General features: G+C 40.3%; 1 protein-coding gene across 1 annotated transcript in view; it reads left to right on the top strand.

The window, feature by feature from the left end:
* The first annotated feature begins 457 nt into the window (after nucleotides 1–457).
* Nucleotides 458–27206, top strand: part of CFAP92 (cilia and flagella associated protein 92 (putative)) — a 48417-nt gene continuing 21668 nt past the window's right edge. The window contains exons 1-9 of the mRNA XM_087709096.1: nucleotides 458–796; nucleotides 1784–1977; nucleotides 4503–4565; nucleotides 6666–6873; nucleotides 8132–8257; nucleotides 13223–13319; nucleotides 19885–20051; nucleotides 21852–22028; nucleotides 26126–26310. Of these exons, the coding sequence (XP_087565222.1) occupies nucleotides 529–796; nucleotides 1784–1977; nucleotides 4503–4565; nucleotides 6666–6873; nucleotides 8132–8257; nucleotides 13223–13319; nucleotides 19885–20051; nucleotides 21852–22028; nucleotides 26126–26310 (1485 nt within the window). The 5' untranslated portion in view covers nucleotides 458–528. The remainder of the gene's footprint in view (nucleotides 797–1783; nucleotides 1978–4502; nucleotides 4566–6665; nucleotides 6874–8131; nucleotides 8258–13222; nucleotides 13320–19884; nucleotides 20052–21851; nucleotides 22029–26125; nucleotides 26311–27206) is intronic.

Here is a 27206-nt window from a genome sequence, read left to right as displayed (position 1 = left end):
TGCAGACTTAATGTTGAATGAGTCTGCTCTTCTTTCTACCTTCTGTGGTAAGAGCATCCAGACTTAACTTAAAGTGTCCATAAGTAAGGCTGTTTCCACTGGCTGAATGTCTTCTAATAAATTTGGCTATAAGCTTGAGAAGGAATTTACAAAGAAATGATTAATTTTTACCTGATTTGTGTGATGTAACGGCCTATGATGCAAATCACCAATGAGTGCTTTGCAACCAGAGGAAAAGCCGCTTTGCTATTTTTAAATTATGCTTGTATTATATATGCGTGAACACCTTCATCTTGTTCAAGGATGATTCAGGCCCGAAATAAACAATTGTTCATATTCTGGTTTTGTTCCAATGAGTTTTGTGTTTGTTGGAAAGGGACATACAAAGAAGGTTTTTCCAACTTCTCTTTATGGAGAGTTTTAGTAGAGCATAGGTTGCTTACTTCATTTTTAAAGTAATTAATTTTAGAAAGAAAAGCACATATCAGAAGAAATTAGAATTATTAATAGTCGGGTTTCTGTCCCAGGATGGCAAGTAAACAGCTAGATCCTGAGAGAGAAAATGAGGAAGAAGAGACACCTGAGGCAGATTTCAACTATACACAATATTCAGGCAGCAGCTATGTAACCCAAAGCCCAGAAATGTATGTTCGTGGTGGAGGCGGTGGTGGTCATCCCACTCCTGAAGATGAAAATCTAGCATCCCTTCACTCATTGAGAAGCCAAGAACTTGATGTTCAGCATCTGGTTACCTGCACATTTTCGGTTTCGTTGGCTGTTCCACTTTTTCTTCCAAGTAGGTAAATGGCATTGTAAGTTCTTTTTCTTTTGAACATGTCACAGGGGGTTTACAGAGTACTGCATAGGAGACTGAGCATAGAAAGGATCTTACATGTTTGTCATTGTATTTAAATAACACTATCCTATACCAAGTTCATGTTATAAATCCCATCCATTGCTTTTCTTTGGGATGTAAAGATGTGAAAATTGTATCGATTCTGTTTCAGCACATTTTAACTTCATGTAAAACACTGATATATATGAGGGCGGTACAGTAGATACGGATAAATGCCACATGCTACATTGGCTTTTTCATAATTCCTAATGTCTGGTATATTAAATATTAGTTTAAAAGTGGAAATAAGTGTCATCTATATCTATATTTATACCTAATGCAGCACATCCTGCAGCAAGCTACTGCTAGATCAGCAGTTCAGCGGTTCAAATCCCACCGGCTCAGGGTTGACTCAGCCTTCCATCCTTCCGAGGTGGGTAAAATGAGGACCCAGATTGTTGGGGGCAATATGCTGACTCTCTGTAAACCGCTTAGAGAGGGCTGAAAGCCCTATGAAGCAGTATATAAGTCTACTGCTATTGCTATTGCTATCCTAGGAATTCTATAGCTATTTCTGGAAAAAGTGGAATGACCGTTGAGCTGCCCGTTCAGCATCTAATATTGGTACAGATTGTTGTTTGGAAGGATGAATGGAGACTGGATGTTTGTTTAACATCTTTTGGTAATTTTATCTAGTATGTATGGATAAATTTACAAACATTGAATTAAAGTTATGAGACAAATAATTATTATTTTATTTTCATTTTGGAATATAAGTTACACAGATTAATTCATATATTCAGTTAGGCCAAAGTAAATATGTTAAGATTATACTTTTGTATGTAAAATGCCAATCTTGGAGATTCTTAATAGACCAAAGCCATTGTAACAGCAACACTCACTTTCACTCTCCCTATTTCGTTTTCTATTTTATTTATTTATTGTCAGCAAATAAACCTGGGCAGGCCTCTAAAGCAGACATACAGAGATCTGGATCTAAAGCAAAAGAAGGATATATTCCAAAAATGCATCGTTTTTATCATATGGAGTATTTTCTTCTACCAGATGATATTGAACCTCGAAAATTAGATTTGGTATTGTTTGGTCCAGTGGCTAAATTATTTCTGGATACAGAATCTAAGGTAAAAAAAAGATAAACTACCAGTATTTATTTATTTATTGCTATTACTTAAATAATCATAATACATTCCAGATGTTTGGAAGTACTGCATTGCAGTTTTATATTATATCGCCAATCTTGTTAAATATTGGAGAAATGAAATTCAGTAACTGGAAAGCTAAATTAGACCACTATGTTTTCTTACCTTTTGTGTTAGGTGTTCTACCAGATAATTATGAAGAATATGACAAAGGAGATAGGATTAAAGCTTGACACAATGAGGTCTATATCAAAGAAAACTGGACATTAGAAAATCATTCTCAATACCAGAATGGAGTAAATTCAACAAATGTTGAACTTTTAGAACGAAGAAATTAAAGTAGATAACTTCCTAGGTTGGATAAATTTGTCAGAGGCTGCCTTAATCAGAAACCCATGCAGATTCTTCTTGTTTACATTCAAGAGAATTTGGTTTCAATTCGAAGCACCCACTTCCCACCTCACACAAGCACCTAAGGTAAAAATGGGCTTGTGAACCATTTAAGAACCCAGAGGGCAGAAAGTCGTGTTTTATCCTACCTAGATGATCTACTTAGCACAATGTCCTCTATAGAAAATCACCATGGGAGATTGGCTAAATTACTATAGGAAGAATGGGGCTTGCATCTGTAGATTTTTGTAAGTTTTCAATAAGATGAGGATGCCCTTCTTTTGACCTGCTTCTGAGAGTGGGACAGGAATTCTTCAGATTCCAACAGAACTGACAGGATGATGGTTGGTGGCACTGTGGTTGGAAGGACATCTGTATGCCTTTCAGTATTTTACAGTGCTTTCCAAGGGATCCATCAGATAAAGTGCTGAAGACATGAATTATTCTTATCCTGTCATTGTGACCCAGAACAGAATAGAGATGAGACAGGAACGACCATGGCATCTTCTGCAACCTCTCTACATTCTGCATCAGGCTCTAGAACCTCATTTAACATCTTGGCCCCAGGACAAATGAACATCACTAAAATGACTTGGAGCTTATTTCATATAAGTAGTGCTCAACTTACAATTGTGGAGTCTAAACTCAGCTAAAGATGTTACCTAGCCTGGTAATGAAACGTTCGGAAACCAACTCACAAGCTCCGAGAACGAACCATCACCTGCAAACTGACCAATATTTTGAAGGCAGATAAAAAAAACCCCTGTGTTTTATTGCTGCTTCTACAATTCACATTATCACTCAGAGGAATCAATTCTATCTGCTTCTATTGGGATGATGAAAAAAATAACATGTCTGTAGTGGTATCATAATGCAAATCCTATCCTTTCATAGATGTCCCAATATTAGATGGAAATACACAAGTCACACTTCATTATTTGCCCTTGAAAATGGTAGTGGCTATGGATAGTTTACTTTCAGAAGGCACACTGAACTAAGTGAGCCAAATACAAACTCTCGTTTCTTACTCCTGATTATGACTAAGTCAGTTACAGTCTTAACTGTAACATTTATTGCAATCTACAATTACATGCCTGAAAACCTTACCAGTAAATTGACTTAGTGTATTAGACACACATATTTGTAGTTGAGCTTGGATGACAAAATAGAAGGTTGTTGGCAAAGGAGAATTGTAAGTTGATACCGTGTTTTGGTGATACATATAGTTCCTGAGAATTTTAACAACTTGTTTGCCCAGTCAAAATTTTTTAGAATCAATGGTTCTAAATTAAAGTGCTATAAAATCACATAGTGTTATTTTAATAATTATAATATTAGACTAGACTAGAATTCTTTATTGGCCAATTCTTTATTGATTGAACACACAAGGAATTTGTCTGGTGCATATGCTCAGTGTACATAAAGAAAAATAAAATAGAATACATTCATCAAGAATCATAAGATACAACACTTAGTGATAGTCATACGTTACTACGCAATCAAATTATACTAGGAAACAAATAATATAAATTTTGAAGATAAAAGCAACATGGTTACAGTCATAAGTGGGAAGAGATAGGTACCAGGAAGGCAAAGAATAATAATAGTAATACAGTCAGAAGATAATATAATGTTGTGGGAATTAGTTGTTTAGCAGAGTGATGGCATTCAGGAAAAAATTGTCCTTGTGTTTAGTTGTCTTGGTTTGCAGTGCCTTGTAGCGTTGTTCTGAGGGTAGAAGTTGAAACAATTTATGTCCGGGATGTGAGGGGTCTGTAGTTATTTTCACAACCCTCCTTTTGACTTGTGCAGTATACAGGTCCTCAATGGAAGGCAGGTTGGTAGCAATTGTTTTTTCTGCAGTTCTAATTATCCATTGAAGTCTGTGTCTGTCTTGTTTGGTTCCAGAGCATTTTAAATTTTAAAATTTAAATTGCAGAATATTTTAAATTTGATTTAAAATATTAGAAAAATAGCATCAATAGCATATTAATAGATCAGAGACTTCTGAAATGTATAGAATGAAAAAGTCTATTTTGTATTTTCATTACTGGTAGTCTTGTGTTGTTGTTTTTTTGTCCTCTTTTCCTTTCTTATTTCTGTTGTCATTTTGTTAGCCAGGAACTCCAAAAGACGACGACAGAAGCAAATTTAAAAAGCCATCCACGCTGAATATTTCAGTAAGTGCAGATAAGATTCTGGGGAATGAATGACAATAAATAATGTATGAAACCAAGGATGGATGACATTAATTTTATTTCTCTGTGCTCATGCATCGTGGTATGCTAGAAACCTATTGTGGGGTTTCAACATCACAGCAGGTATGCTTTGATCCAGTAGTTTTATTTAGTGATATTTCCATGGGTGCTAAAGTTGAATAAGTACACATGATGGGTGAAGTCTATATTTCAAATAATTTTACTCTAGAAATTTAGTGACGCAAGGAACAAAAAAACAGTATCTATAATGGTCATCACTTGTTAACTGTTACATATTTTTAATGATGTCTTAATTTACCTTTACCTACTGGCAAGACCAGATAGACTTCTGCCTGCTATGTTTTCTAACAATATTTTTCTTCAAGAAGACTAGATGAATAAATATATTGCAGAGAATGAGGAAGCTTTATATATATAAGGATATATTGCAAAGGTAGTCCAATTGTGTTTCAGTCAAAGGTTTAGTACTTAACAGTACTTAACTGTTGCTTAACAGAAGGTTGCAAAAGGTGATCACTCGACCCTAGGCACTGCAACCATCATAAATACATGTACTTGTACATGTATTTAGTACTTAAACGGTTGTCCTTAGTAAGTTCCTGCCTGAACATTAAGATCTGGGGGAGAATTCTTCTATGTTCCTACATTAAAGGATGTACATTATATAAGGAGCACCCCAACCTTACATTAACATGAAGCATTTTGTAGCACCAAATGAAGAGCCATGGTGGCACAGTGGTTACAATGCAGTATTGCAGGCTAATTCTGCCAACTGCCAGAAGTTTGATCCTAACTGGCTCAAGGTTGACTTAGCTTTCCATCCTTCCAAGGTTGGTAAAATGAGGACTCAGATTGGTGGGGACTATATGCTGACTCTGTAAACCACTTACAGAGGGCTGCACTATGAAGTAGTATATAAGTCTAAGGGCTATTGCTATCTGATTTTTATTTTTTGCATTTGGGATGTTAAGTCAACTACAGCTTTTGAGTTGCTTAAAAAAAAAAAAGCAACCGGCATGACCATACAGCAGGGGTGGGTTCCTGCCAGTTCTAACCTCTTCTATAGAAGAGGTTCCACAAATCTACAATGCTGTTTAGAACTGATTCCATCTCCCTCCCCCCGCCCGTCCACACATCATCAAGATGAAGAGCGAGAGGAGGAATTCTGGGAGTTGAAGTCCACTACTTACAACAGTTCATTTAGTGACCATTCAAAGTTACAATGGCACTAAAAAAGGTGACTTCTTACCATTTTTCACACTTAAGACTGTAATGGCATCCCTCCCCCCCACATGATTGAAATTCAGATGCTTGGCAACTGACATGTATTTATGACGGTTGCAGTGCCTAGGGTCGAGTGATCACCTTTTGCAACCTTCTGTTAAGCAAACTCAGTGGGGAAGCCAATTCACTTAACAACCATGTCACTAACTTAGGCAATGGCAGTGATTCACTTAAGAAAGTTAATAAAATGGGGCAAAACTCTGTCTTGTTTAGCAACATAGATTTTGGGCTCAATTGTGGTCATAAATTGAGGACTAATTGTACATCAGGCAAACGGGATTTCTCTATAATATCCAGCTTATATTTCATTTTTTGGACTACTCAGGGAAGAGAGAACATCATTTGAACATTGAAGTCATGGGTTCAACCCTTGGCTTCTGAAACTAAAAAGAATCTTCTAGTACTATATAGGAGAGCTACTGCCAGCCAGAGTAGTTAGTTACAGCCTTGATGTACTAATAAGTTGGCCTGCTATAAAATGTTGCTCTGTTTGTATTGAGTTTGCTCACACTGTTAGGGAAATCTGCCTAAATTTAAAGTTTGATCACTGAATGCATTTGGATTGAGCTTAAAAGGTTTCAGCCGTTATTACTTTTAATAAGATTATACATGTGTATCATAATTTTATGACTTTCAGCTGATGGGCAGAGGGGAAAAAACATGTTTAATCGTTCACTGATTTGTCTTTCTAGTGCTTTAAAAGCATATTCTTTAATTGTGACCTGGAAAATATTGTTGATAATGTATTGTTTCAGTAGTATTTTCTTTTTAAAATAGGTAGTGAAACCCTGGCTTGAAAATGACCAGATATGGATTTCATGGAACCACAGCATTGAAATTAATGTTACCAACGAGTTTCTAATAAAGCTAAGAGAACACAGCATAAAATTAAGGTTATGGGATCTCAAGGAAAAGGTTTGTTCAAAAGCCAGGTTTTGTAAACTAAGGAGTAACCTACTATTATCAGATCACGGAGAATTTGATGGTAAGCGTATTGAAGACATCGCTACTCTTGAGTCAATCTCTGGTCATATAATATAATTAACATTTTTGATTTCACTATATTCTTCAGTTATATATCCCTGACTGGGAGAAACTGATAAGTGTTATGCCTTTTAATGGAATTTTTTTAGTTGGAAAAGGTGCAACCAGACTATTTTGCCACCATAAACACAGTTCTCCTATAGTGGTGATGACGAACCTTTTTTGCCTCAGGTGCCAAAAGCACGAGCGAGTGTGCTATTGCATGCATTTGCGTGCCCACCCCATAACAATGCCCCCCCATGCCGTGCCCCCTGTGCATGCGCACGTGACAGCCCCCCCAGCTGCCCCGCACATGTGCGCACAGCTTTCTAGGAACCCGAGGACACCCCCCCGGAGGCTCTTCAGAGGCCAGAAATGGCCCGTTTTGCGACTTCCAGTGAGCCCAGTGCATCTGTTTTGTGCCCTCCCCGGGCTCCTGAGGCTTTCTAGGAGCCTGGGGAGAGCAGAAATGGCTTCCCCTGCCCTCCAGAGGCATTTTCTGACTTCCAGTTTTTGCGTTGGGCCATTTTTTGCCCTCCGGAGGCTTCAGGAAGCCGCCTAAAGCGTCCGCAAAGTGAAAAATGGCCCTACGGGCAACCTGGAAATTCAGGAATGGACTTCCAGGTTGCCTGTAGGAGCTTTTCTCTCTGCTCCCAAACTTCCGATTTGCACATTGGGTTGTTTTTCGCCCTCCAGAAGCTTCCGGAGCAGAAAAGCAGCCTAAAATGAAGGTAGAAATCAGCTGGCCAGCACATGCATGTGTGCTGGAGCTGACAGGGCAACACCTTGCATTCCCTAAGAAATGGCTCAGCGTGCCACCTGTGACACACATGCCATAGGTTCGCGATTATGGTCCTATATTGATAAGTTTAAAGTTACTTTATTAAAGTTAGCTAGATCTTCATCCAGATCAACTGAAGTAAAATCATCTTCATCAGCTATTACCCAGCTTTCTTTAAAGACTTCCTAAGAAACTAAGAGATTTACAGAATGGTTATTTTGATCTCGACATTTCTGTCCTACATAGGAGAATTGTTAAAAGTATAGAAAAAGTATAGAACATCTGTTTCCTGTTCAGTAAAGTCTTTGGATTGATATCACAAAGTTGTCAGCATAACTCCTGTTTACTTACCCATCTTATTTTCTCTTAATAATATAGGCACACAATAAACAAATTGTTAGCTGTGAATGTCACTTAGTATTGCTTTTTCCTATTCAAGGTAATGTCAAGAATATGGTTTTGTATCAGAGAGAATTCTTAGAAAGGAAAGAAGCCAAACCCAGTGTCACAAAGGTTAAACCAGTAACGTACTTGGTGCAAAAACAGACAGCAGACGCTTTGTCAGGTAAGATTCTGTGAACATAAGGCTCCATTATGTTATATATGCAAGTACTTTGATATATACAACAACAATGAGCTTCAGCTGTGATCTTATTTCATGCTCTGCTGTTCTTATGGTAACAGTTAATGTAAAATGCAGCAATTAATAGTTTGCTGGTTTTTAATTTCTCTCCTATGTAAAAAATAATAATTCTGTTTCAATATGAGCACCATGTTACAATGAGATCTCATTAAATTTCTGGAAGTTGGTTCTCAGTTTGGGTAAGATGCTTTAATGCAAAAGTTGTTTTACAAACTTTTGTCATGTACTAATTACATGCTCTCCTCTTGTCCAAACATGGTTCTGGCAAAGCTATCTAACTAAGCTAATAAATGTACTGTATTTTTGGACTATAAGATGCACTGGAGTATAAGATGCACCAAGATTTTGAAGAGGTAAATTTAAAAAAAGGTTTTTGCCCTCTCTGGTCCCCAGGAGCACTCTGCAGGCCTCCTAATCCTCTGAACCCTCCATCTTTTGTGAGAAACTGGGCGTGCAAAGAGTTTGGCAGGCCTGCAAAATGCTGGGGGCGGGGAGGGCAAAAATGCAATGTGTGGGGGGTTTGGGAGGTGAAAAACTGCCCCATCCTGAGCTGCAGCTAAAAAGGAACCTAGAACCTGAATGTCCTCAACCATCTGGACCTGGAAGGCTCAGCCTGGAAAAAGGGGAGGTTGTTAAAGACAGGTTCCCTAAATTGCTGTCACAGGATGATTTCCACTCGCGTGTGGGGGGAGATTGTGCTGTGATTGCAAAGCCCATGGGAAAAGGCGGTGGGGGAGGCTGCTATAATGTGCTGTGGGCTTTCCGAAACTCCAGATGGGCTCGGTCTTCCTAAAGGGTAAGGTTTTTATCACTCTCAAATCTGTTTTTCTCTACCTTTCCCATGGCAGGACAGGACTAAACATTCCTCTCTGCGCTTTATTTCCCTCCCCCCTTCCCTCTGACCAGCAGTGATGTGGAGCTGCTTTGACCAAGGAGCGGCAGTCGGCTCGCTTCTTCTCTTCAGCGATGAGGGAAAGATGTGTGTGGACTGCTAAATGGCTGCTGCTGCGCTCAACTGGGAATGGCCCATTGGGCGAGAATCCATTTGGATTATTGGTTCCTTGCGGTGGTGCCTGAGGGGCAAAAGGGAAGCCCAAAGAAAATGACCCGGCAAGGCTGCTTCCTTGAACAACCAAGCTTGTTCACAGCCCTCTTTGCAACCCTGTTTCCTTAGTCTCAGGGCAAAAGCAGGTGCCAGGCTCCAGGGAGACTCCCAACCTGGTGCTCCCATATTCCAAAGTTTTATTTCTATCCCGCAGTTCTTCTACTACCCAAGATCCAGATGATGCCAATACCTTAACCAGAGAGAAAATGGAGATCTAGTGTCCTGAGAAAAGCCTTCCTGTATCCCCCCTCCCCAATCCACCTGGATCTGTCATGTAGTGCTTATTACTATTGCTGCTATTGTGCCCGTATCTCTTTGCTGCATGACAGATCCGGGGAGATTGGGGGGAGGTGCAGGAAGGGAAGAGGACCAATCTGCTCTCCATGAAGGCTTTTCTCAGGAGCCAAAGACTTTAAATCAAGCTTGATTGTAACCCATTCCAAGTTTTAAACTTCCCAATCTAGCATCCGAGAAATCTAGTGTCTCTGAGATACCTCTCGTTTGCAATAGGAGGAGGAGGGTGGCGTAAAGCACCTTAAACCAAAGCCTCTGAGTAACTGGGAAAGAAAGCTGTGTTTTTCGGGCAGCGGTTTTCAGCAGGTTCCAAGCGCGGCTTTCGTTCCCAGTTTCTCAGACGCTCTCCTTCTGCAAGCGACAGGTGCCTCAGAGACTTGGTGGGCAGCTCAGGGGAGACAATGGCCATGATGACTTCACTCCCCAGCAATGTGAGGAGCCACCACCCTCCCGGGAGCCGAGCAGGAGTCCCAAAAGCGAAACGTCTCTCCTTTCCAGTCACCGTGATCTCTGCAGTTCCTGCTTGACCTGCCCCTTCTTGGGTGGTTCCAGACAGCAGACATAGTGGTAACAGTGTTTTTGGGTGGCAGCACAACGATCTTGACCATCTGGAACAACCCGAGAAGGGGCAGGTGAAGCGGGCGCTGCGTGAGAGGTGTAAGTCAAGCCGCTGCTCAGTCTCCCCATTTTCCAGACAACCCAGGTGGAGGGCGGTCGGCTTCTGCTCCTGGCCTGGGACACAATCTGGCCAGGAAGAAAGAGAAGGTGGAGAAGGGTGTGCTCTTTTTCCTCCCTTGTCCAAAAACGGAGCATGCAGAATCAGCATATGACTGAGGCAGCAAAGGTGCAGAGGCTTGCTGGGAACATGACGGATCTGGCCAGGAAGAACGCACTTTGCAATCAGGGAGGAAAAAGTTTCAGGCGATGGGTGTTTCCAGGCCGCGCTGCGATCCCTGCAGCCTGGAACCACCCGTCGCCTGAAACGTTCTTTTTTCTCCCGATTGCAAAAACGGGGCATGCCTTCCTCCTGGCCAAATCTGTCTCCCAGGCCATGAACAGAAGCCGACCTCCCTCCGCCTAGGTTGTCTGGCAATACAGGAGGTCGAGGGGCGAACCACCTTGGTTTATGCCTCCTGTGCAGCATCTGCTATACCAGGTGGCTACATTCGGAGTATAAGATGTACTTAGATTTTTACCCTCTTTTTGGGGGGAGGGGGAGTGTGTCTTATACTCTGAAAAATACGGTAAATGATCAGATGACATTATAGGCTGTTTTTTTAAAGTTTGTTCTCATATTGACTTGTATATACCATTCCAATTTAAAAAGGATGTACTTAAATTAATTCAAGTACTTCCCTTGCCTGACACTTATTTTCAGTATATTTATATGTTGTGAAAAAGCAATTTCCCTTATTTTGTTCCCTTAAAATAAACTCATTAGTAGAACAGTTGATAAAAATGAGTTTTATTTAAACAGATTTCAGCTTTTTAAACTAGACACATGTATCCATTCAGTTGCTGTTTGAAGAACACGTCTTTTATTCAAATCCTGACCTAATTTCTACTGGGTCGTTGCCTTTTTGCCGAATATAGTATTCTCTATTTCCTGCTTAAAATTGTGCTATTATTTTGGTGTGATACCTGAAACATGGATAAATACTTCTTAAATTGATGGATTTCTTAGATAATTACTTTATAATTTTACAATCACCCATTATATTCCACAACTCCCATGCAAACTGTTCGCTAAGAGCCGAGGTGGCGCAGTGGTTAGAGTGCAGTACTGCAGGGCACTTCAGCTGACTGCTATCTGCAGTTCGGCGGTTCAAATCTCATCGACTCAAGGTTGACCCATCCTTCCATCCTTCCGAGGTGGGTGAAATGAGGACCCAGACTATGGGGGCAATATGCTGACTCTGTTAACCGCTTAGAGAGCGCTGAAAGCCCTATGAAGCGATATATAAGTCTAATTGCTATTGCTATAGAGCAAACTCATTTGCAACAGTGGGTGAAATCCTGTATCATGTCAGCAGATTTTTGTCTTCTCCTTTTCTCTGAAAATTTGCTTTGGAAATTTGAAGATCTCTGGAGCTGCAAGGCGAGGGAGGGCATCCTTCCTTCCAAGATTGGCCAGCATAACTAGGCTCTGTCCGAGTCCATGAACTCAGTGGACTCTATCCATGAAACCCTGTCACTGAATGTCAGCCAAAATTCCAAAATGTTTCTCAAGAAGACTAGACAAAAGGCCCACTATGAGAGAGGCTTCTTTCCATAAAGAAACTGAAAGTTAAAAGCAGCCCTTGGAATTACATCTGGAACTCTATTTTGGTTCAAATGTAGGCAGTCTCTAACAACATCCAGTGAAGAAAGAAGATCCTTAGCAACATTATGCTCATGTTGTTTAGTTTCACTCAGTAGCTTCTCAGAAATCTTCTGGATGCCATGAGCCCTCTTCAAGGGTAGTTTCTACAGTAGTCCAGAAAAGTGGGAATCAGCTGAATTTTGCTGATAGATTGTCAGTTATATTGGGTGTTTCCCAATGTTTGGGACCCATTTTATAGTTCTTTTTGAGGTGCTTTGTCTTTAGTTTATTTTTGTTTGCTCTTATTCTATTTTTTCACAGGAGAAATCACATCCTTTTATTTATCCAAATGGGTCTATTAATTTATCACACTTATTAATTCAAGGGGACAAGTGTAGAATGATACACTAGTTCAATTATAGGACAGGCCTGTGCAGAATTTTGAGTTTGAAGTGAAATTGCTTCACAGCATACAGAAAATGCTATACAATTTTGGAGGCTAAATGTTAAATATATTAATTCTTTTTTGTGATCCCATAGTTTTCTGTTGATTCTTCTGCCTTTTTTCTTGCACTTCTCTTTATGCAATGTCACAGAAGCCAAGAATACAACTGGGGAAAAAAAAGATTATCTGGAGTCCCACAAAGCCTCATGGAATACAGACAACCTTTAAGATTTGGCTGTATTGTGACGTTCTGGCTTTTTTGAGGTGTTTTTTTTAAAATTAAATGGAGGTTTCTGATTACCTTCTATTGGTATCATATATCTGATTATATGTACAGATGTTATGTTCCTAACTCTGACTTACTCCAAACATTCCAAAGCAAGGAGTATAGTTTTAATTTTGGATTAATATTGCGCCATTTTGCATTACAATTTTCTTTGAAAGCCTAAGCCATTATCTTTGTGAGAGAGGATGTGTGGTGGCTGAGGGAAACTAATCATTTCCATTTTTAGAGTGCCTGTAGTGCAGTATCCATCCACATTTTTTCTATATTTAAAAAAACAACTACTGTTGCTTAATTATTGATATTCAAATCTTACTCCAACAACTTGGGAGAACATCCCATTCTACTTTTTGAGGATATTCATGAAAGGCACGATTTGTATTGTGTTGTGTATGTTTATTTAGTTTACTAATCAGTCATCGGCCCCTTACAATATATTACTGGTCTTCCTACTTCAGCTGTAAGCAAGCGCATGGAAAATGGAGCCAAATCCCCCCGGAAAATTAGTTTGACACCACCTCCTGCAAAACCCGAGGAATTGAACCGTTCACTGAGGTAAGTCTGCAAAAGCTGCTGATTGATAGTGCCATAGATTTATTGTGCATATTTCAATAAAATTAAAAACAGCTATTTTTTTCCACTTCTGATGTTAGGACATGATTCATTTTCAATTTTGAATTTTTGAATTTCTGCAGACAAATAACAATGTTGAGTGTTGGTGACATATATGACTCTGCCTTTTTATCTATTCTCTGCTGCTACTCAATTTAGAGAGAACTAAAGGTGAAATCTGTCTTTGACATCGTACAGCAGATAGATCTGGGTGTTCCAACTTACAGTTTGGAAACCTTTTATATTCACAAACTATTCAGCTTTATTTTCCCACCACATTGTAGAAATTTTTCTTTGGAGTCAATGACTGCAGCGAAGACCAAAGTAATTTACCAAAGTAGTGGCAGGTCAGTGGTAGGTTCCTACCGGTTTGGCCCGGTTTGGCCGAACCAGTAATGGTTTGGCGCCCTGGGTCTCTGGAACTGGCAGCAACCCAGGCCTGCCATGCTCCCAAACCGGTTCTTCCAGCAGCACCATAGCTGCCACCATCTTGTTTTTTGCTTCTGCGCATGCACGGAACATTTTTTATTGCACTGTGGATGTGTACACAGCGCACATCAAGCACACGTGTGTGTGACACAGCCACGAGCAAACCGGCAACAGTGACTGCTGGAACCCATCCCTGTGCCAGGGTACCCTGGTTCTTGAGAATCTATGTGGATAAGAGGAGGGACAGTCACCCATATGTCCTCTGGAGGGCTGCTCCTTGTGAGGAGACCACAGGACAGGGGTCTTACCCAGATTTGAGCACTGGAAGGGTTAGGTACCTTACTTTCAACCACTAGTGGAATTTTTAAAAGGACACTGCATTTGCAAGCCTCACTTTTTAATCACTTTTGGAAATTTCCTATGAACTATCGTATCCGAGTGTGGGTTGTTAAGGAGAATGTGTTCTGGCATTTTTGCTTCCTTATCTGTTTATTGTATTTTTTTTGAATTGTGTGTAAACGTGTCTGTTTGCCTGAATGCCAAGTTTCCAGGAATTCCCTGGTGTTTTTTGAATATAGTTTGGTCTAGGATGGTCACGTTTCTCAATTAAAATTAATGTTGTGACATTGAGTTTTTATCATGTCTTCTGATTGATTGATGTTGATGGATGCATTCTGCTAGCCTTCTGCATGTCCGGCTGTTATATAGTGACTGTTAAGAATCCCAAGGAATTACACTTATATTGTAGGTGATTTCTTTTTTCTCTTCTTGCGTTACTGGATCCTTTGGTTTACTTAAGATGTTTTGGAGGGCTTTAGTTGTAATAATCTGCTAGATGTTTCTGAGATATTTTTGATGTATGGCAGTGTAGTTTTCATAGCTTTCATAGATAAAAATCAATAAAATTTAGCACACAGAGAACATGATAAATAAAAAGTCTATGAGCTAAAACAGAAAGAACAACAGCTTCTACAGACTCTTGAAATAGCTGTATTCTCTATTTCCCTTTAAGTCAATTTCCCTTCACTCTGGAAATTTCCATCAATTATTTCTGAAATTGTGGGAAAGGTTAAATCATTTTACATCTCAGATTATACTTCTCATTTTGAAATAAAAGAAATTGGCGGATCTTAAACTTCTGGAAATAGATTATTAAGGTAAAGGTTCCCCTCACACATATGTGCTAGTCGTTCCCACCTCTAGGGGGCAGTGCTCATTTCCGTTTTAAAAGCTGAAGAGCTAGCGCTTTCCAAAGACGTCTTCGTGGTCATGTGGCTGGCATGACTAAATGCTGAAGGTGCATGGAACACTGTTACCTTCCCAACAAAGGTGGTCCCTATTTTTCTACTTGCATTTTTACATGCTTTCAAACTGCTAGGTTGGCAGAAGCTGGTACACATAACGGGAGCTCACTCTGTTACGCAGCACTAGGGATTCAAACAGCTGAACTGCCAACCTTTCTGATTGACAAGCTCAGCGTCTTAGCCACTAAGCCACCAAGAAATAGATTATTGCAAAGTGTTAAATTTGTGTTTTTTTGAGAAAATGTTGAGGCTTGTTGCTGTTTTAGGATTTCTTGATTTACTACATTTCTTATTTTAAACATAGCTTAATTTCCTATTTTGTAGATCAGATACATGTTTCTTAGTCACATATTTGAATTTTTCCTAATGGATCTTTTTTTTCTTCCCATTTTTCTGCCAGCAGATAACAACCAATTCTCACATGTTAACAGTTAATGACAACTATAATAAAAAGTACTACAATCATATAATCCCATTTTTGCAGATATTTCATAAGTTAATGTTGCCAAGGAAATAAACTTAAAACATTCCTTGGCAAATAATTTGGATGATGTGGGTTTGACATTTTGGAAAATCTGACAGCAATAAAATGTGCTGCCAAAGGAAACAGCTTCTTTTATCACAGTTGCATTGCAAATGATACTATGTCAGTCAGTGTAGAAATGTGTCTTCCTTGCTGCAAACAAATTTTCTTCTAGTGATTCTGAGCTGAGTGCTGAAAACTAATTCCTCCTTAAAATAATTCAATAGCTCTTGAGCTATTAATGTTCTTGAAGTGTCAGAGATGCTACTATATCATTATCAGCCCTTATCGAATGACTGGTATAGATAGAAACCAGAGGAGGGTTAGTTAAATTAAGTTGATTTAACCTGTCATATGTATTTATACCTTATACCTACAAATTGCAGTATGCATTCCAAGAATGATTATTTTTTGGGGTGGTCTTTTTTAGAGTAAGGAAACCAGGACTCATTGCCTCCTGCCCTCTAGTCTGCCTTAACCATTAAACTAAACTGGCAGGTTGATATTAACTGTTCATTTACCAGTGCCTGCAAATGTGTGACCATCACTAACTTTTATTGCTAGAAATTCTTAATTGTCTAACTAATTAGACTATACTCCCAAATGTTCTGTTCTGGAGCTGCTCCTGAGAGCCATGATCACAACGAGACTTGGAGAGGCTCTTTCTGGAGAGAGTAAGGAAGATGACCATAGGCATGATTCTGTTATTATTTATAAATAGTAGTCTGAGCTTGGTGTGGAATTGATTTATTGGTTTGTTTTACATAGTGGGCCTGACATCAATCTTGCACACGTAGTGTTTTACCATCAGTACCACCCAGTGGTGAAATTCAATTTTTTTTTTACTATCAGTTCTGTGGCCATGGCTTGGTGGGCATGGCATGGGAAGGATACTGCATGCTCATTCCTTCCCCACTCCCGTGGGAAGGATATTGCAAAATCTCCGTTCCTACCCCACTCGGGGGCCAGCCAGAGGTGATATTTGATGGTTCTCTGAACTACTCAAATTTTCCGCTACCGGTTCTCCAGAACCTGTCAGAACCTGCTGAATTTCACCCTTGGTACCACCACAATACTCACGTGGATTAAAGAAGTGCCACATGAGTCTTTTGTGCATTCTTTCTCTTGTTTTGGACTTAAACCATGCCCCTCCCACCCACCCCCCTTGTAGGTTTGTTAAAGGATTTCACCTATTCCTCTCGAGAACATGTTCTTTACTTCCTACAATTTCATAACTCCTTGAGTGTTTTCAGAATTCACAAACACGCGTCTAATAGATTTGACAGAGTCTCCATGTCTGCTGTGCTGTGCCGAGTGTGAACTTACAGGAGTTGTAATTTTTATGTAGAGGAAAGAGATCAGGGAAAGAGAGAAGGCTGGTCTACACATTTCTCTTCCCAAATTGTTCACAAGAATGATCTGAGCTAATCTGTCCTGCATTGACTTCCTCAAGGTAGTTATTATGTTAGAGGATTTGTTTTGTCAGACCTGGTGAAAAACGTGGATTTTGAGAAATAATATTTTAAAGCAGCAGATAGCTTTTTTCATCAATGTTTATAAAAACCAAAGAGCAATTAACAGCAAAATTGTATTTTTATGTTACTTTTTTTTTTTTTAGCAAAAGCTATATATTTGGAATTAAACATTTAAATTTGAAAAGAGAAATAAGAAGAAAAATAGTTGAAATTTCAAAACATCATAAAAAAATGTAATAGAAGAATAAAATGTCTTTCTGTTTTTATGATAATCAAACTCTTTGTCACGAATATACAAATATACATTCAGTTGATAAAGAACAAATTAAATGGCAAAGAATCATATTTTCTGATCTTTCCTCTCCACCAGTGTAGAGCTAGCTTATAGCACCTGGTTTGCACAGGTATTTCCAGGAATACATACCTTGCTAGCATTCAGCCTAAGAATACCTGGGGTGAACTTGGCAGGTATGGAAGATGCAGAGCAGTCCGGTCTCTGTCATTCTTTTTCCTTGGGTTCCAGCAAAAATGTTAGTGGGTTTGTAACATAAGGAGTGCTGCGTCCCATGGATTCCTTTGCCTGCAATTAATAGATGTCATGTTTCCAAAGAACTTTGTAGTACATTTAAACTTTGCAGCCACAAAGTTCATCAGTTCTACATTTTAATTTGAACAGTTAATTATTTTTGTTATTATTGAATTCATTTTCAATTACTAATATAAATGAAGCCATCAACGGCCTGTTTCCTCCCCCCCCCAAAAAAAATTTGTATCTAACATTACATGCAGATAATGAGATACAGGCAATTTAAGCATACCATTTCTATTCTGACTAAAGATTAATTGCATTTGCTTTTCAAATTGTTCTGGTTCTTTCTAATTAAGAATTGAAAGGGCTGTTTACAAGAAATTAGATTTTGGATTCTAAATCTGGGGTTGAGGGTGGGGAAGAGGCCTACACTGGAACAATCTCTTCAGGTTTTTTTCTAACACCAAATGTATCTATGTTTAGGCCCTGTTGCTCTGCTCAGATTCACAGCACTGCTTTTTCATCACCACAACTGTCCACAATAATGTTGGCTTAAGCAGAATAACAGAGTTGGAAGGGACCTTGAAAGTCTTCTAGTCAACCCTAATCCCTATACCAGTGATGGCTAACCTTTTTGTCCTCACATGCCAAAAGCATGCGGGCATGTGCGTGCGTTTGTGCCCACACCCATAATGCAATGTATGCGCACCATACCTGCCCCCTGTGCATGTGTGTGCATCTCCCTCGTGCGCAACAGAGACCTGAAATCAGCTGGCCGGAGGGAGGCGCATGCGTGGTGGATCTGAGCTGGGGGACAGCTTGTGTGCCCACAGAGAGGGCTCCATGTGCCTCCATTTCAGAAAAATCATTGCTAGCCACCTCAACTTTGCTGCGTTTCATAATGAAGAAAGCAATCTGGTGAAGCATGAAGATTTAGAATGGCTTCTAGAATTATTTCTAGTTTCTTAAAAATAGCTCTCTGCTAGGTTACATGATTGGGAAGGGAAACAGAATGGCTTAGAAAGAGCAGCAAATGAGATCCTTTGCTATGGCTTATTTACTGCTCTCATATGGCTGCATGGGGAGAATTTTTCAGGATTTTGTCTCCTCGTAGCCTCTAGCCAGATTTGGTCCATTTTCAACACAACTTCCCTTTTGTCAGGTTCTCTCCCCATGCCACATTTCATCCAATTGTGATTGGTTTTCAAAGCATTTTCCTGTTGAAAGACAGATGGGCAGACAGAGAGAAGCCTCTGAGCCTCTTCATATCATTTCTTTCCAACATTCCCTTGGCAGGGAAAGAATAAAAAAGCAAGCTTGGACTGCCATAAGTGCAGTGGAGAAGGATGGGAGAGGACTTGAAGTGACAGGGGAGTCCCAGGGATAGGGAGGATGGATTAGGTAAGAATTCCTACTAGAACTTAGTGCCTTGCCCTGCATCCTGGAGCAAGTACTACAGAAATGTTCTCATGTGTTTCTTTGGGATTGAAAACTGAGCTGATTTTCATCTGTAGTTAATTGGCTCAGCTTTCACTCAAAGTACCACAATATTGTTGGGAACATGCAGGGTGGTGCAGCCCTTGTGTGACAACCTTCCATATGGCCTTATACAAGCAGTTGGACATTCATCAACTCTTGGCGTGAGTTTAGCAAATGTTTATTTCACAAATGGCGTTTTTAAAAAAACTAATAGGCTGTCCTGCAGGTTTTGCTGTGGGTTTTGCAACAGCTGCAAAAATTGGCAACGTTTTGGTGTGAGAAAAAAGCATTTCAGTTACAATCTATAGCTTTGAGCAAATTAAATCATACAGAGAAAAATGATAACATAGTTACCAGTTCTATTTCATTTCTACTTTCTACCTTGTTGCTCTCGTCTTACTCTGTCTCATAAATGCTAAAGGCTCCCATGTATGCACTTCTTACAAAAATCTAGATTTAACATGCAAGAACTAAAAGTAAGAGTTGCAAGTGAGATTCTACTCACCACAGCAACCAAAGGACCCAGCAGCCACAAAGGCACAAAAGCCCATGTTTGGATAAGAGGTGATGGGGCTGTTGGGGGCATTTTGGTTTCCACTATCAAGACAATAGATAGATCCTAGAGAAAATTCAGAATGCCATCTGCATTATATCCCTTTTATTTCTACTTTATCAAGTAGAGCCTTTGTTGTCCAGCAGCAGCAATATAGATAATACATAATATTTTCCTTTGGATAACACAAGCTTTATCCCTTCTTTTCCTTTTAAGTGCACTCAGTATTTCTGGGAGCATGACGTCTTCTTTTAAAGAAAAAACCATTCAGGAGGGTAAAAGTATAAAGCAGAAACACCGTATGTCAGAATCTTCGAAATACTCAGCATTAAGATCTGATGGGACCAAATCACTTTTAGACAGAAGGGAAAGAGCATCTACAGGTGAGTGCTGAGATTCATGCAATCCTGTACATTTTCTAGGAAGCAAATGCCATTGGAATTTTTTTCTTTCAAGATGAATATATTTACGATTGCAATTTTTAAATGACAAAAATCTACTGAAGGTAGATACTAGTGAATCTTAACCAGTGTTAATGACAAATTTGAAGGTGATATGTGGAAGGCAAGTAATTTAATATAGGTAGTCCATGATTTAGAACCGCAATTGAGCCTAGCATTCCTCTTGCTAAGCAAGTCAGTTGTTAAATGAGTTTCCCCCCATTTTACTATTTTGCCTGTCACCGTTGTTAAATAAATCACTGCAGTTATTAAGTTAATAACGGTTGTTAAGTGAATCTGGCTTCCCCATTGACTTTGCTTGTTAGAAGGTTGCAAAAATGATCATGTGACTGTGGGACACTGCCACAGTCACATGATCACATAAAGTATGAAATCAGTTGCCAAGCACCTGAATTTTGATCTCGTGGAGGTAGGAATGGTCGTAAGAGTGAAAAATGGTCATAAGTCACTTTTTTCAATGTCCTTGTAACTTTGAATGCTCATTAAATGAATAGTTGTAAGTTGAAGATTACCTATACAGTGTATAGACAAACCAACATTTCTGATTTTACTCGGAGAAAGATTGTGGGTAAATCTTCCAAAATACAAATTTGGGGTCAGAGTTAGAATCCTTTAGTTTGATTTTCTTTCACCTGAGGATCTGAGCTGTACAGAGCCATAAAATATCTCTACCATTTTTATCTATGCCTCCACATGTGACTCATTCAAAAGTTTGATTCTGTTCACACCATGTGCCATTGATCTCCCAAGGAATGTGGGCTAGTGCCCTAAGTCACATTTTTAGGAAAACGATAATCAAGCAAGGACATTTCCTTGGATGATAGTGGGTGGCAGCAATCTTTACAAAACTACTATTTCAAAGCAGGACGTAAAACTGGAATGTGTAATAGTTCCCAATTCAATTTCTCGATGTATTTCAGCTTTTTGAAACATTTCTTTATTCTGGAATTGCTTACCATTCTGTAAATACATGGCATTCTGTTGCTTAATCTAGTCAATGTACTGTTTGATTGAGAGAACGTTTCTGCATCCTTCAGTATGGGTAGCAAACCGCTATCTGAGTTTTAGGAAGTAAACTCTGTAATGATCTGTTTTTAAGCCCTGAAAACAATCCAATCTGGGTTGGTCATTGAAAACAATCTTTGACAAGGTTAGTTTAAGACAAAATCTAAATTAAGAATGAGAAAATGAAAAATAAGTAAAACCAATGTATGGTGCTCCATCGTGTCCAGAGTTCCATATAATTGAGCTGTAATACTTAACAATAACATTACAAGTTTGCAGTATTGTGCCATGAGTAATGGATGAATCAGCTGCTGGTCAGATTGAGAGAATTGATTGTCAGTGCAGAGAATTTAGTAAGACACATCAGGCACTTCCTGATTTCATCCTGCCTGCACCATTTTTAGAATACCTGCAGGGCTGGATATATATGTATGTCCATTCTGCTCTTTCCTTTCAAGATATGCAGCATTATGCAGAGCTGAGAAGAGAAGTAAGACATAGTGAGGCAATGTGTCAATGAAGATTCTCAGTCATCTAGGTAGAGGTCTCAGGAAATTGAATGATGGCAACTGAACTCAAACCCCAAAGAAAAATCCAGTTGTCATAATCCAACTTCCAGTTTGTAAGGCAGTGAAACTGAAGCTAAATTTAATAACCACTTTTCTGTCTTTATAAATCAATTTTATCCAAATTATAAATTAATTATTAATTTTCCAGCTTTTCTTCCATCAGAAAAAAGGAGGCCATCACAAAAAGGTAATATTTTCAGTGCTGAGAAGAAAGCAAAACTGGCTGCGCACAAGTCAGCTGGTAAAGAAGCAGCTGCCCACGCAGCCTACGTGAGGAAATTTGGAATAGCGGCTTTGAAGCTGGACCTCATCCCTCTCCTAGCAGGTATTATTCTCCCCAGATAATGAGTGACAGAAAAATTGGGAATATGATGAAAGAATACCAGGGAAATAAATACTTGCAAGATGGCAGGCATAACACCGTGATCCAAGCCCCACCCTCCTGACAACAAAAGGGCGTGAGTTTTATGGCTTATCCCTGCACTTGATACAGATAACAAAGTTGGAAAGGACGTTGCAGATCATCTAGTCCAACCCCCTACCCAAGCAGACCCTACTCCATTTTTGACAGATGGCAGTCCAGTCACTTCTTGAAAACTTCCAGTGATGAAACACAACTTCTGAAGGCAAAGCTGTTCCATTGGTTGATTGTTCTCACTGTCAGAAAATGTCTCCTTATTTCCAGGTTGAATCTCTCGTTCAGTTTCCATCCATTATTTCTTGCTTGGCCTTTAGGTGGTTTGGAAAATAGCTTGACCCCTTTCTCTCTGTGGCAGCCTCTCAAATATTGAAACACTGATATCATGTCTCCCCTGGTACTTCTCTTCACTAGACTAGCCATGCCCAGTTCCTGCAACTGTTCTTTATATGTTTTAGCCTCCAGTCCCCTAATCATCTTTGTTGCTCTTCTCTGCACTCTTTATAGAGTCTCAACGTCTTTTTATAGTGTGGTGAATCTGGGTGTTCTGATCTCTGACAGTTTAGTGATTTGGAGGCAATCTAAATTGGAAATGTGGACAGACCACTTTATGGTAGAACTTTGCAGCATTCTCTCCTTTTTAAAATTCTTCACTAACGAATATTACTAGACAGGTTATTATCATTTAATTTTTAGGCAATCAGTAAAACTTAGTTCAGCAATGGGGAAACCTTTTTTGGCTCACGTGCCATAAGCGGGGAGCGCAGCAGGCGTGCCGCACCCATAATGTAATGCGCAACACACGCCCCAGTGTGCATGCGCGCATAAGAGACGCTTCCCCCATTTTTTGCATGCTTTTTTCGCCCTTCCCAGGCTCCAGAGGCTTTATAGGAGCCTGAGGAGGGTGAAAACAGCCTACCCCCTGGAGGCCCTCAGGAGGCTTCAGGGACCTTCAGGAGGCGTCCCTGAAGCCTCCGGAGGCCTTAAACCGACCCTACGAGTAAACCGGAAGTCCATTCCCGAACTTCTGGTTTGCCCATAGGGGCGTTTTTTTGTGCTCCGGAGGCTTCAGGAAAGCTTCGGGGGGGGGGGAGGCTTTTTTCGCCCCTTCCCAGGCCCCTTCCCAGGCTCCTATAAAGCCTCTGGAGCTTGGGGAGGGCAAAAAATGGCTTTAAAAAAGGCTGAACTCAGCTGGCCAGCCCGCACATCCCAGACCTAGATGATATCTAAGCTTATCTCTTGTTTGATCCAAAACCATTTTAATGGTTTTAATTTTTTGCAGCCTTCCGAGCAAACTGAATAATTTTTTTTGCAAGAGTCCACACTCTTTGTATCCAAGGCTCTTTCAAATGGACAAGTTTATATTGAATGGATGTAATTTAACTATATCTATTTACTTGAACTTTTATTTCCTTGCAAGTGTTCACCATAGTAATATCTAACCAGTAAGGAGCTACCTTTGGACATAAGCCAAACATTATATGAAACCAGCATAAACGCTGCTTTCAAAATGCTCATTACTACAGAAGCCATATTGAGATTTTACATCATTTATTCTTCCCCACAGTTTAAGAGTATTTCATTCATCTTTCAATATCTTCTTTGATTCTGGGAATACAATATTATTTTCTACTAAACAGAATATTTTCATAGAAATAATTATCTCCAGGTCTTGATTTAAACACCATAAAATACAAATATATGTTTTAGATATTCATGGCTCCTTGTTACCAATTGACACAATATTAGATGAATTCCAATTGTATTCTTATACCGTGTTTCCCCGATAATAAGACAGAGTCTTATTTTCTTTTCATCCCCAAAATATTGATTGGGACTTATTATCAGTGGGGGGGGGGGGGTTATTGTTTTGGGGTTGCTGGGTTGCTGCTCTCTTGCGAGCGGGCACCCGAAGAGCCAGGCACAGCCTCAGGGGCAAATGGCTGTGTTGCGCTATCGCAGTAGTGCAATCCACTAACCATGAGGTGACCACACTCACGAGCAGCCACCTGGAAACCTCCCTCTCCCGGAAACTGACCAACCCAGTGATATCCCAAATGTACTAAGCCGCGTGGTGCTCTGCCTTCCCCCCAGCTCCCGCAGCTTGGTGCATTCGGGATACCCTTAGGTCAGTACATAGCGCTCTGCCCGGCTGGAAAGGGAGGTTGTGTGAGTGCCTGTTCCACCCCAGCTCGTGTGCCCCCCAGCCTCACCATGCCCTGGCCCAGCTCTCCCTCCAGGGCCAGGGCCGCCACCGCTGCGGCGCTCCAAGCATAACCTATTCTTCGACTTCCAAACTCCGGAGATCCGCAGCCGAGTCTTCCAGCAGTAGCAATTCTGGGAGTATGCTCTATGGTTGTGGGCTGACTGCTGGCACAGCATACTCCCAGAGCGTACAACCACAGAGCGTATTCCCAGAGTGGCAACTTCCAGAAGACTCTGCATCCTACCTCCGTGCTTTGGAAGCCACAGAAAAAGCCATGTGATGGTAGTGGGCGGCGGTGGCAGCAGAGATGCCCTGGCTCTGCAGGGAGACTTAGGCAAGGGCATTGTGAAACTGGGAGTCGCGTGAGCTGGGAGTGGAAAAGCCCCTCGCGCAACCCCCACTCCAGCCATGCAGAGCCCCATTCACTGACCTATGGGCATTCTGAAGGCGCCAGGCCGCGGGAGCTGGAGGGCGGCAAACAGCCTCTCACGCGGCTTGGCGATACCCCTAGGTAGTGAATGACACTGTGCCCGGCTGGAAAGTGGGTTTGCCGGGCGGCTGCTCAGCTGCTGCAACACAGCCATTCGACCCTGAGGCTGTGGCTCGTTCTTCGGAAGCCCACTCGCAAGAGAGCAACCTCCCGGAACCCCCCTCTCCAGCTGGGCAGAGCACCACTTACCAACCTAGCAGTATCCCGAAGGCGCCAAGCAATGCGAGCCTCCCCCCCCCCGTTCCTGCGGCTTGGCACCTTCGGAATACCACTAGGTCGGTGCATGATGGCCGGAGAGGGGGTGGTTGTCCAGGAGGCTTATTTTCAGGGGAGGACTTAACAATTTTTCCCACCTGAAAAATGTGTCATGGCCTTATCAGGACATGTCGTATTTTCGGGGAAACATGGTACTGCCTGCCATATTGTGTTTGGTTCTTACAAAATATGTTTTAAAATTCACCTTTGATATGAATTATTCTTAGTATGTCCCAGCTATGGTGTATATATTACTTGATTGGTCCCAAAGAAAGCTTTTGACAGAAAAATATTTGACTTCAATTAAACTATTTGCTTCATATGCTTTCCTGCTTCCTGTTTTATTATTTCCTACAGTATAGATTGGTGCTTTCTGAGTAACTTGGACTATTACACCAGAATTTGCACATGAGACTGTCATAGTTATATCCCTTTATTTTCTGCTTCTTGAGTACCGTGTTTCCTCAAAAATAAAACAGGGTCTTATTTTCTTTTGACCCCCCAAAATAAACACTTGGCCTTATTTTCGGGGGAGAGCTTATTTTTGAGGTGCAGGAGGCGAGCGTGGTCACCTCATGGTTGCTGCTGGGTTGAAATATTTTTGGGGACTGCTCATTTTCAGGGGAGGGCTTATTTTAGTGCATGCACTCCAAAGCCCGATTGGGCTTATTATCTTGGGAGGTCTTATTTTCAGGGAAACAGGGTAGTAAAAGTGAGAGCTAGGGAGGTCTATATTTTCAGCAGCAATAGGAATGTCTTGCTTCATTAACTGCATTAGCATCAGCCCTTCAGTCAGCCTCTGCAGATGGCTAAGCAGGGTTGGCCCAGTTAGTTATTGGTTGGGGAAATACTTGGGAATGACCGGGGGAGAGATGTCTGGTGGGAAAAACATCCTGGAAGCAGACAGAGACAATCCATTTTAGTATTTTTGCAAAAAAATGTACATGGTCTCCATCCATGAAGACCTAAGGATCAGTCTCAACATAACAGATTTTACGTTTTTTAACCTGAACAGTTAAAATAAATAATTCAGATCCTTCTCTCCATCTGCAGGTGACTACTATACAGCCAGTCGATGGGAAGGGAATTCCCCCAAACTTAATGAAGCATACTTAGGTTTTGCTGTAGACAAACCTATTATGAGTGAGAAACACAAACATGATTTAAACCCACTGATTATTAAGATTAAGTCTGCAAAATGTTTACCAAATACTCCTGTCCCGATTGAAGAGTTGCAGGTAATTCTTTTTGGTTCTATATAGTAATAGTAGAGGGTATTCTGGGACAAAAACCATATATTTTAAAGTGTCTTTTGTTTCTGGATTCACGGAGTCTTTATATACTCTAAATGTCCTAGAATGAAATGTAGAAAACATTAATTTTTGTAATGCACAGGGATTCACTAGCCCTCCTTAATTCTCTTGTAGGGGGGAACCTTGACTACGGCTTTTGTAACACAGGGGCCACTGTTGAAGGTCATTTTTCATTTGATTGTTTTTCAGTCTTGATTTAAAAAGCTTTGAATGAAGCATTTTTAACTTTTTTTAATCAAACCAGTAAAGGATTCTCTCATCCTCCTCTCCTCTCTCTCCTGGCTCTCGTTCTCCAGAGAATTTATTTAGAAGGTTTTATCCTTCATGAACCTTCAATTCTTCTTTCCATATTTTTCCACTAAAAGCCACTTCAATCCTTCCTAATACTGCTGTTATTACTGTTGTTTTGTTTCCACTCTATACTTGACCTAGGGTAGGGAGAGGACTTCTCATTCCCCAATCCTCTCATAACCTACCGTATCTTTTGGAGTATAAGACGCTCCAAAATATAAGATGCACCTAGTTTTTGGGGAGGAAAACAAGGGAACAATAGCTGCCTCTGCCTCCCAGCAATGCAACAAACAACAAACAGTACAGACAATATACACTGTTTGTAATGTTACATTTCAGACGATACTTGTACAAATGCTGTTAAAATTGATGTGCTTTCTGGAAGTATAGTTATTCTCTGCTATTTAAAAGAAGGTACAATAGCACTAGGCCTGTTCAGATCAAGCATTTATTTTAAAAAGCTTCTTCATTTTGTTAAGCTGTCTAGAACAATAATAAAGCAGTCTTTAAAAAAATAATTTGAACATTAT

This window comes from Thamnophis sirtalis, unplaced genomic scaffold (assembly GCF_051295495.1).
Source record: "Thamnophis sirtalis isolate CommonGarterSnake01/CBP01778 unplaced genomic scaffold, rThaSir2_p1.2 scaffold_3, whole genome shotgun sequence".
Taxonomy (NCBI): Eukaryota; Metazoa; Chordata; class Lepidosauria; order Squamata; family Natricidae; genus Thamnophis; species Thamnophis sirtalis.
The sequence above is the reverse complement of the archived record's forward strand: the minus strand, read 5'-3'. Positions and strand labels throughout refer to the sequence as shown.